Source organism: Chiloscyllium plagiosum, chromosome 12 (assembly GCF_004010195.1).
Source record: "Chiloscyllium plagiosum isolate BGI_BamShark_2017 chromosome 12, ASM401019v2, whole genome shotgun sequence".
In the NCBI taxonomy this organism is placed as follows: Eukaryota; Metazoa; Chordata; class Chondrichthyes; order Orectolobiformes; family Hemiscylliidae; genus Chiloscyllium; species Chiloscyllium plagiosum.
The window spans coordinates 51,831,219-51,843,121 of NC_057721.1; the positions used below are offsets into that span (position 1 = coordinate 51,831,219).

General features: G+C 40.7%; 1 protein-coding gene across 5 annotated transcripts in view; it reads left to right on the forward strand.

Moving 5' to 3' along the window:
• Window positions 1-11,903, forward strand: part of cip2a (cellular inhibitor of PP2A) — a 69,964-nt gene that overhangs the window by 31,687 nt on the left and 26,374 nt on the right. For all 5 annotated transcript variants that reach the window (XM_043701060.1, XM_043701061.1, XM_043701059.1 and 2 more), the window contains exons 12-14: window positions 1,461-1,602; window positions 2,735-2,834; window positions 5,910-6,028. In XM_043701060.1, coding sequence (XP_043556995.1) covers window positions 1,461-1,602; window positions 2,735-2,834; window positions 5,910-6,028 — 361 coding nt within the window. The remainder of the gene's footprint in view (window positions 1-1,460; window positions 1,603-2,734; window positions 2,835-5,909; window positions 6,029-11,903) is intronic.

Genomic DNA, 11,903 nt, shown 5'->3' on the forward strand with positions numbered 1-11,903 from the left:
GGACCTGACCAGGTAGTCACGGATGGAACGGTCTTTGCGGAAGGCGGAGAGGGGTGGGGAGGGAGATATATCCCTGGTGGTGGGGTCTGTTTGGAGGTGGCGGAAATGTCGGCGGATGATTTGGTTTATGGGAAGGTTGGTAGGGTGGAAGGTGAGCACCAGGGGCGTTCTGTCCTTGTTACGGTTGGAGGGGTGGGGTCTGAAGACGGAGGTGCGGGATGTGGATGAGATGCGTTGGAGGGCATCTTTAACCACGTGGGAAGGGAAATTGCGGTCTCTAAAGAAGGAGGCCATCTGGTGTGTTCTGTGGTGGTGACCTCAAAATATGTTAAGAAGGTAGCCTAGACCCTAACTCTGTTTTATTTTAACGATAAATGTGAGTTACTGTGTTCCAGATGCAACTTGATGGGTCAAACTACTCTATGTTAAGCAAAACGCTATTTATTTAAACACTATAATTAAAATACTACAGCAGTAAAGTAACTTGGGATAACCTAACTCTATTGGAAAACTTAACAGAATAATAGATTATTTTGCTACTAAACAATAACTGTTCCAACACTGTAGCATCCCATAAATGCACCCCTGGCAAAACGCAAATTCAGAAAATAGAAATGTTTCACATGCAATTCCAGCAGCTCAGGAGGAAGAACATTTAGAGAAAACTCAGTGCAGCAGCTGGGAGAACTTCACTGCCTTTCAACTCTGCTGAGACCCCAAGAACAAAAGCTGCTGCAATAACTAAAAATCCTGGTTCTGCTAGAGCTTGATGCCACCCATTCAGGTTGTTTCTATTCCCAAGTTTTTTTTTAAAATGCCCTAATGCCTCTTAAACTGTTTACTCTAGTACTTGTAACAGACTGCTCGGAGCCTCTGCCTTAAGACCTTCCTTCAAAAAAAAGATAAAGTAACCTCTTAAAAGCCATAGCATTGTCATAAATTTGATGTGTAGATATTTTGATCTCATCAATTATATTATAATTAATGGTGCACACTTTGAACATGTTCCTTGACCTTTGTATCAGTTAACATATTGTGCCAGTGTGGGTTTTGTTTTATAATTAAGCATGAATATTCTCGTGAGTTACGCATATTGAAAGCAGTTCCTTCAGAACTTTAAGCGCTCATAAAGCATCATGTATGAAAAATAATCAAGTTAGTTTAAGGTTGAATAACGGCTTAATTTCTTGATTCTAAAACTTAGATATTTTTTGGGACATTTTTGTACTTTTGCCTGACTGCAGAACAAAATGACTTGAGAACCAGTCACAGACTTCACAATTGGGAGAAAGTGAGGACTGCAGATGCTGGAGTACCAGAGTTAAAAAATGTGGTGCTGGAAAAACACAGGAGCAGGAGAATCGACGTTTCAACTCATAGACTTCACAATTGGTCATATAAAACATTCAATGAGGAAGAAGAAAACTAAACATTTGTCCTTTTCCTTAATTATATCTTACTGCTGTGCGGAGATGATACAGTGAAGTTGCAGGTTGCTAAGGTTCTTACAGCCAGAAACTGTCTCTCCATTCTGGAATATCAGTTCATGTACAATAGGATGGAAATTGGTTACAGGAGCAATGTTGCAGATGTAGAACTATGGTAAGTAGTGGGAATGTCTTGCAGAGTTTGTTTTTGCTAAAATGTGACCAATATGTCAAAATATGAAATACAACAGCTATTTTAAATAAAAACTTGTAAAGATGTACAGTGCTTAATGTGGAGATATTTCTAAATCATTTTAGATACAACCAGAAATAATTTCTCCTTATGAATAGTGGCTTTAAGCACATCTTAATTGAATAGACTTTTACTAACTGGCACTAATTAAGCAAAATTATAGGAGTGGTTGGAGTGAGACTTGACGTTGCTCAACAAGGAAAGATAATCCAATTTCTACATTGCTATTCATGTATCATTTATTAAATACAAAGGTACAGAAAGTATAAGAGGAATTAGTGCTGCATTTGTAAATGGAAGAATTTATTGATTAACTGTATTGACTTTAAAATCTTAAATTAAATGGCTTTACCACAAACTTTCAACAATCTTTTTCAGCTCTATCTTTCCCATTATATAATCCTGTTTCACTTGCTGTGGCATTTTATACATCTCCTGAGTAGTGATGTGTAGTGTTGAATTGTCTAGTGCTAAATGTTCAATATTCCCTGTTGAAAGCCTACTCAGAAAGCTTTTTTCTAGTTGTAGAGGAGCAAGTAGCCAGAAGGCACAGATTTAAAGTGACTTTTCACTTTGTGCTGGAATGAAGTAGCTTGGAAAGCTGATAGAACCATTCTGTAGTTAGTTAGTTTCAAATTCAAAATTAGCTAATGCTTGATTCGAAAAACCGTTGTAGGACTGTGGAGAAACCGGTGAGGTAGGATTAATTGAATGGCTCTACCAAGGAGCTAGCACAGGCATGATGGCTGATTGGCCACCTTGTCTTGTACTGTTCTCATTCACAAAGAGCATTTTTTTTGAATAGCCAAAGGTTAGTAGAGTAATTAATCTTGTCATCTGCTTTTTATTTTAAAAAAAGGGATCTTTAGATTATAGAGATATGACTTGCCAAAGAGTGAATTTGTTATTAATAGGTAGAAGAACTACACATGAAGGTTCATCGAATGCTCCTTTGTTTACTGGGAATGTAAATTGACGTTATGCAAGTCATTAGGTTAAAAATGGACTTTTTTTTAAACATGCTTGTTTTCCTCCTCCTGCTCTACCTTGACAGTAAAATAGGTGCAGATATTGTCTTGAAGACTCTTAGCCTTATGAACAGACTGAAGCAGTTGGTACCAAACATGGAAGCCAGCTTTTATAAGATTTTGCAGGTAAAAATGTTAAAAGATTTTTAAAAAATTTCTGCTTTTACATTCAATACCTTCACTTTATTAAGTATAAGTCTTGAGCAATGTATACAGATGACTAGCAGTGTGCCTCAAGAATCATTGCTGATTCCATAGGCTTTTTGTTATTTATATGAATGATTTGAATGTGAGTACAGGGGAACCGCGATTATCCGAACAAGATGGGCAGGCAGTATTTCGTTCCGATAATCGATTATTCCGATAATCGACTTAAATGCCTTTCCTCTGGGGCTTGGAGGTTTTGAAGTCTGCTCCCTGTTCAGGAAACTGCAGAAGCACACAGCGCGCGAGCCCCCAACGCCGTCCTCAACACTGTCCAAGCCGGACTGGGCACCAACAAAAAGACTGCTGCTGCAGGTGCCTTTGTGGGGTAAGTCTCCAAATAGCGCGCACAGACACACGTACGCACATCCGCACGTACACACATATACACAACTGTTTATTGCACCTTTTTGATAAGTTCCACCTCTGCCTTGTACAGGACAACGTTTTTCAGATTATCTGGGAAAGGGGGTGGGGAGGGAGGTTTAGGGTATACCCCTGTGTAGAACTCCAGGGAAAGTGTGGGGAGAGAGAGAGAGGGTGAGCGATCAGTTATTTGGAGACGGTGCCTGTTTAATCACTAAACAAAAGATGCAATGACTGTTAGAAACATTGCATCAAAGATTTGTTTCCATCAGGACCTCGAGATCTCCTTCAGCTAGTCCAATTTTCGGATAATTGGTATTGGATAATCGAGGTTCCTCTGTATAGGAGGAATGGTTAGTAAGCTTGCAGGTGGCACCCAAATTGGTGGTGTAGTGGACAGTGAAGAAGGTTATCTCAGCGTGCAACGAGACCTTGATCAGATGAGCTCAGGAGTAGCAGATGGAGTTTAATTTAGATAAATGTGAGCTTTGCATTTTGGTAAGCTAACTCAGGACAGGAATTATAAAGTTAATCGTAGGATTCTGATGAGTGCTGCTGAACAGAGACTTTAGGCTGCTGGTTTGTAGTTCCTTGGAGGTAGAGACAGGGTAGTGAAGAAAGTGGTTGGTAGTCAGTGCATTTAGTGTAGGAGTTGGGATGTCATGTTGCAGCTGTACAGGAAATTAGTCAGGCGTTTTTTGAAATTGTGTTCAGTTCTGGTCTCTTTAATATAACAAAAATATTAAACTTGACAGAGTGCAGAAAAGATTTATAAAGATGTTGCCAGGATTGAGCTATAGGCAGAGACTGAATAGGCTGGGACTAATTTCCCTGGAATGTCGGAATCTGAGGGATTAATTTAGAGATTTATAAAATCATGAGGGACATGGGTGGTGAATAGCCAAGGTTTCTCTCTCTCTCTCTTCCCCCCCCCCCCCCCCCAGGGTAAAGGAGTCCAAAATGAGAGGGCATAGGTTTTGGGTGAGAGGGTAAAGCTGTAAAAGAGACCAAAGGAACAACTTTTTCACTCAGGGTGGTGTGTGGCATGAAATGAGCTGCCAGAGGATGTGGTGGAGGCTGGTACAATTACAACATTTAAAAGGCATCTGGATGATTATAAGAATTGGAAGGAATTAGACCTTTATGGGTCGTGCTGGCAAATGGGACTCGATTAATTTAGGGTATCTGGTCAGCATGGGCAAATTGGATGGAAGGGTCCGTTTCTATGACTCTAAATAGAGCAGATTTTTGTGTAATGCTACATACTACTTCAAGACTGCCATGACACACAAATAAGTTTAATATGTATTTCATAGCAACACGTTTAAAACAAAAGAAGCCTTAGGTTGCTGAACTAGTTGGCCACTTCTTTTCTGAGAGGTTTTTTGTTAATTTAACAAGGTTTTTGGGCCAGGAGAAATTTTTTTGTAGTGAAGATCACCAGGTGTCAGTGTTGAGACACTTAATCCTCTTGATGTGTATCAGTGATCTAGATCCTGGTGAAGTGGTCACAATTTACAGATTGTCTGAAACTTGTGAAAGCTGATAGTGTGGAACTTCAAAAGTCCAGGTTGAATTGCAGGCAAAGTGGCAGATGAAATTTAATTTGGAGAAATGTGACATGATTTATTTTGGTAGAAAAAGCATGGAGAGATGATATAAAATGAAGGGTCCAACTCTAAATGGTGTGCAGGAGCTGAGACACCTTTGTGTACATGTGTAAGTCATTGAAGTCATCACAGGTTTGAGAGTGTTAAGAAATCATTACTTAACTGAGGTTTTATTAATGTGGCGTATTGCACAAGGGGAAGAAAGGTATATTGAACTTAGATAATGTGAGAGTTTGGCTTCAGCTAGTGTATTGTATCCAGTTTTGGGTGCCACATTTTAGGAAATATCTGAAGACTTTGAAGACAATGCAGAAAGATTCATAAGAATTATTCAGAGGTGGTTTGTTTCTGTTTGAGTTAGGATTTGGAGAAATTGAATTTTTTTTCCTTGGAGAGAAGCTGAGAGGAGCTAGTCAAAGACATGAGGATACTGTTAGAGTATTTGGAGAGAAACTCTTTCCTCTGAGTAAAAAGAAAGAAAGTAATCTAAAGCAACATGAGGAAACTTATTGTGTAACATTTGATTATGGTCTGAATACACTGTCTGAGATCGATAGAAGCATCTTAAATTGGAGTATTCAAAAGACCCTTAGTTTGTTATCTGAAAGTCAAGAATATGTAGGGTCAGAAGGACATGGTGAGGAAATGGCACGAGATTAATTTCACATTCTGAAAGCAGGTACAGACATGATGATGGGCTGAATGACTACCTCCTGTGCTATAATATTCTGATCTATGAATTATTTCCAGCATTAATCTAGTTACAGACCTGGATCTTTCCTATTTTAATTTTGAAACTGTTTTCCTAGTTAGCTATCTGCTGTGATAATTCTTGTACATGCTGACTACCCCACTTTTGTAAAGAAATATTTTTTGTAAATTATTCATGATATGTAGTTTTCATAATCTTGAATTTTTGCCACCTTGTTTTTGCCTGTTCAAGAGGAAAAGGAGAAAACTGTAAAGTTTAGCAACTATACACAAATTTTATGGTTATGAAATTTTTAAAATTCTTTTCCAGGATCAACGACTTGCTTCAGCTTTGTCATTTGCTTTGACATCTGAAAACAGAGAACAAGTACAACTTGCATTAAAGATCCTGTTTGAGGCAGCATCTTTGCCTGATTTTCCTGCTATAATGTAAGTGTTACAAGTGTTGTTCGGGTAGTGTGATCGCCATGACCATGCACCATCAATTTGATACCCAATGCAAGTCGATAAAAATATAAATTGTAGAATTCACTTGCATTGTAGTGGACTTTGCTGCAGCTAAAATGTTGGGCACTGGAATGGCCTATAAAGAAGTTCAGGTGTGGAGGCCCCTGACACTGAAGGATAAGTGTTCAGAAAGTAAGGGTAAAATAACAATTTTAGTTTTGTCTGATGTCATCTTGTATGATGTTAAGCCAAAAGTCAATTTTTGTAGCTGATTGCAAATACTGTGTGTGAAGTCACATGTCAGAGAAGTGGATTTAGGCATTGACTTTGTCCCAAGTGAGCTCTGATGAGTAAATTCTCAATGTCAGGTATGCAACACTTTGTTCTGAGACAAACTTGTGCTCTTTCCATAGTGTGTGAATGCTGAGCTTGAGAGTTTACCAGGTGATGGTGGATTTTATCAACCGTAATGGTATTATTGGAGAGGATGCTTCCAAGATAGCAAAGTTCTATATTGAATGGAAGAGTCTGTTGTTAATGGTGACTGGAGTCGAAGTATGTGGTCGTGGATGGATCTTTACAAGAACTCCAACTCTTCAGACTTATTGTCAGACCACATTGTTTGAAGCTAGGGTCAAATGATCATTAAATAGCAATAGGAACGCATTCATTGACAAATCAGAGTTCATTCAATACTCATTCAGTAACCTTTGTGCAAACTTCGAGCATTTACAAATTGAGTTTGCTGTCTCCTGAATTGAATATGTACTCCTGAGTTTGATAACCTGCTGCCTCAAGACAAATAGGCAATTAAGACTGTCTGCAGAAGTGAACGGGTTCATTGTCGTACAGGATGTTTCAAACAGACAGTTACATTCAGTGCTAACTAAGATAACTCTGATAAAGGAGGCTACTGACTTGAGGACTGCAGAAGTGTAATCTGTGTTGGAGATGAAAGAATCTAAAGGATCCATAATGTCACATCAGAAACCTGAAAGAGAGAAAATTGAATAAGAATCCAACATCAGAGCAATTCAGCAGAACTTCTAATGAGCTGCCAACAAAGTAGTGGAGGTTGGTACAATTGCAACATTGAAAAAGCATCTGGATGGTTATATGAGTAGAAAGGGTTTAGATAGGCATTGCATAGCCTCACTCAGGACATATCCTGAACAAAGGGATTCTAGATCAGCCTACAGCAAAGTCCCAAAACAAAACCAAGCCTCGTCCAAACTGCTTGCATTTTCTCGAGGATCTAGGCTGGCCAGCCATTGTTGTTGCTGCTGGCATGTGAACTCGCTACAGCAAAAGCATCCCACTAGGCCTGAATTGAGTAAGAGAACTCTGACTGGAACTCATGAAGTTGCACGTGAGCCATATGTATCTGTGGTTTTGATTAGATGAGGATTCCCAAAAGTATTCTACAATTAATATCCATATGGGTGTGTACCAGTATGCAAGACTGTCTTTTAGGTGTCATCAGCCTGTGCCATTTTTCAGTGGACGATGGAGAACATTTTAAAAGGCCTACCACTGCCATTTTTCTGGATGATGTGCCAATATGTGGAAAGTCCAATGCATTTAAAGAATTTGGCCAGAGTGCTTAAAGGTTTCTTCAAGAAGGTGTATGCCTGAGGAGGGTAAAATGTGTGTTCTAGGCACCCCAAGTGACCTATCTGGGCTACAGAGTCAACAAGATTGTGTTATGCCCGATGGAAGATAAAGTGAGGGCGATCAAAGGGGCCCCAGCTCCCACGTCTATATCAGAGCTGAGGTCTTCTCTTGGGTTCATATGTAACTTGGCCTCCATCCTGGCACCCTTACATTTGTTTTTGAAAAAGAGTTCATCTTGGAAATTAAATTGTAGCCAAGATGTAGCGTTTAGAGAAGTGAAGAAACAGCTATTGTCATCTAAGGTGTTTGTGCACTATGATCCCAAGAGAGATGTGGTGCTGACATGAGATGCTTCCCTGGAAGGTATTGGTGCAGTGTTGGTTTACTTGTGGCCCAGCAGAGAAGGATGCGTGATGGCATATGCTTCCCAGACTTTGTCTAATTCCAAGTGAAGATATGCCCAGTGAGGGAAGGAAGGTTTGACTGTCCTCTTTGGTGAGAAAGTTCCACCAATGCCTTTTACAGACGTTAATTTGAAATCATAACGGACCCCAAATTCCCTCACCTGTTAGGGTTACTTACAGAAGTTTGGGCTGTGCTACCCAGAATATCTGATCTAATCAAGAGGTGTGCTCTTGTTCGGAGTGTGTAAAATTACAAGTTGGAATACTGTTCAGGAGGCCAAATGGCAAATGCAGATGCCTTGAACTGCCTTCCATTGGCAGATATACCATCGATGGTGCAGCCACTAGAAGAGTCCATTTGGTTTTTGAACTTTCTGGACACACATCCAGTTGCTGCTGATTTGATATCAGACTGTGGATACAAAAAGATCTCTTTCTTGAAAACTAAAACAGTTGGTGGTGATGGGGGAAACAAAAAGACCATCACAACCAGAATCAAGATCTTTCTGGACCTGGAGATACCAGATCACCATAGAGGTTGGCAAATTATGGGGAGCAAGAGTGATTGTCCTGAGCAAAGTTCATTGCCAGATACTGTCTGTACTGCACCAGGGTCATTGCGGGTTTCCAAACTGAAGCTATTGGTAGGATGTTATGTCTGGTGGCAGGTTTGGATGCTGACGTAGCTGTTTTGGTTGGGCAGTACCTAGAATGCCGACAAGGACAAAAATTGCCACCAGTAGCTCCCCAATATTTGTGGGAATGTCTATGTTAAACGCTGGACTCTGTTACATGCCACTGGGGCAATCCAGAATTGGAAAGCATAGGTTTAGGGTGAGAGGGGAAAGATTTAAAGTGGACCTAAGGGGCAGCTTTTTTACGCAAAAGATGATGTGTGTGTGTGGAATGAGCTGCCAGAGGAAATGATGGATGCTAATACAATTATAACACTTTAAAAAGCATCTGGATGGGAACTTGAATAGGAAAGGTTTAGAGGGGATATGGACCAAGTGCTGGCAAATGCTAGATTAATTTACGATACCTGGTTAGCACGGATGAGTTGGACCGAAGGGTCTGTATCCATGCTATACATCTGTATGACTCAATGACTATGCCAGTCCTCTTAGTCATTGTGGACACCCATTTAAAGTGGTTTGACCTGCACAGAGTTCATTACAACAATTGAAACATTGCGAGTATCTTTTGTAATACACAGACTTCTGGAGTTCGCGTCTGGCTTTGGCAGTGTAGAGTCCTGATTAAGGGCTTTTGTCCGAAACATCGATTTTCCTGCTTCACGGATACTGCCTGACCGGCTGTGCTTTTCCAGCACCACTCTAATTCTGGAAGTGTTGGTCACAGATAACGGACCATCAGTTATCAGCAAGAAATTGAGTTTTTTCTGAAGTTGCATGGCATTTAGCCTGTAAGGACAATTCCATGCCATCCATTGTCCATTGGTCTGGCAGAAAGAGCAGTCCAAACTTTAAAGGCAAGCTTAAAGGAACAGCCTACAGCATCACTCAATATCCAAACTGTCCCAGTTCCTTTTTGATTATAGGACCAGTCCTAATGCAACTACAAGGACCAGTCCCGCAGTGATGCTAATGGGGAGAAGACTCAGCACCTGACGAAACCTGAGCGTCAAAGATCTGTGGGGGGAGGGTGCAACGGCAACAGGAAAACTAATATCAGACACAAGTCATTTCTAAGCAAGAGAGGCAGTTTTGTTAAGGGAATGAAATTTGGTGGTGACACCATAAGAATGTCCCTGCATAGGAAAAGTATGGCTGATATGAGGTCGGGTCTCATGATTTGCAAAGTTTAGATAAGAGGCGGTCCTGAGCAAGCATGTGGACCACGTGAAAGCAACAACTCAAATGGGGCAGGACCAAAACATACCTGGCCCCTCAGAACAACCAGGAAGGCTGTCATAAACTGTGGGTTCCAACCCTCTACCTAGGGTAGCAGAAACCTCTGAGGACAAGTTGGACACGACAGATATCGCAACCATGACACTGTTACTGCTTGAAAATAAGCTTTGGCCAAGAAGCAGCCTACGGTCCGGCACATGCTACCAGTATCTGAGGCAGAGTCAGAGGAACCAGACTCGTGAAAACACCTCCGGAAAAGCTACACGGAAAAAGAACAGGCCTACATCGCAAGACTTATAGGAGGAGGGATGCAGTGATTTGAATGAGGTCAGCCAGGTGGTTATCATAGAATGAGTTTCCTGATTGGACCAGGTTAACAGCCCCAATCAGGGAGTCCTGGCTGACGCACAAACAGCATTCGCATTGATTGTCACTGGCCAGTCTGGTGTTTCCTTTCTTTCTGGTGATGGAATATAAATAAAGATATACGTACTGGTTGTTCTTCACTGTCCTACACCTGCACACACATGACATGGTGCTGGGTAGAAATAAGCACTACTGCTGTTAGGCAGTAGTGTGGGGGGAAGAATGAAAAAGGGAGACCGAAAAAAATAAAAACGTGTCAGAGGTTCTGTTCACGTTTTGTAAAAAAAAAGACCATGTCAGGTTTTCTGCTCACTCTAGGAGCCGGCTCCAAGCTAGCTGGGTCAGTGTCCTGTATTTATGCGTGTGTAAATAAAGGGTAACTTGTTGACAGGACACTGGCCTTTGTGGAGTTAGTCAAGGTACTTTGACAAGCGCCTTTTGCAAGTCCAAATGCAACACGTTGATTGGTTCCCATCTGTCCACTCTGTTTGAGACTTCCTTGAAAAACAGTAATAGTCCGACACTATTTCCTTTTCATAAAGCCAGGCCTGGCTCTGCTTGATTAGATTGTGATTTTCCAAATGTTCTGTTATTACCTTAAAAATTGATTTTAATACTTTTGCAACAATAGATGTTAAACTAATTCATCTAAAGTTACTCCCTTTTCAAATAGAGACATCACGTTAGCAGTTTTCCGATGTTCTGGTACTTCTCCAGAATCCAAAGATTTTTGAAAAATTGCAACAAATGGATCCACTACCTCTTTTAGGATCCTAGGATGTAAACCATTGGGACCTTGAGCCCCTTTAGTTGGCTAATATTGCTACTTAATTTCTCTGGTATTCTTTCGTATTAAATGAATGTTTGAAATATCTTCCACCATAAAGACTGATGCAAAATATCTTTCTAACTCCTCTACCATTTATTTCCTTGTTCCCCAGAACTATCTCCTAGAATAATTTTCTAAGGGGCCTATGTTTGCTTTGACCTCTCTCTTTTTACATAGTTAACAATTGTTAGTTTTTATTCATCGCTACTTTGTCCTAGTAGTTTATTTTCTGCCTTTATTACATTTGTTACTGCCAGTCTGTAGGGCTATCATTGACTTTTGCGTCCTTAATGTTTTTCCTTTCAACTTAATACTGTCTTTAACGTCCTTGGTTGGCGATAGTTGGTTTATCCCACTCTCAGCAAAAATACATCCCAGTAAGGAGGACTAGTTGTGAGTGTCATGAACTATTTTCTTAAACGCTTACTGCCATTCCTATTAATCTGTCTGTACACTTTTCTTTAGCTACCTCTATCCTCATAAGACCATAAGACATAGGAGTGGAAGTAAGGCCATTCGGCCCATCGAGTCCACTCCGCCATTCAATCATGGCTGATGCGCATTTCAGCTCCACTTACCAGCGTTCTCCCCGTAGCCCTTAATTCCTCTAGACAACAAGAATCTATCAATCTCGGCCTTGAAGACATTTAGCGTCCCGGCTTCCACTGCACTCCGTGGCAATGAATTCCACAGGCCCACCACTCTCTGGCTGAAGAAATGTCTCCGCATTTCTGTTCTGAAACGACCCCCTCTAATTCTAAGGCTGTGAC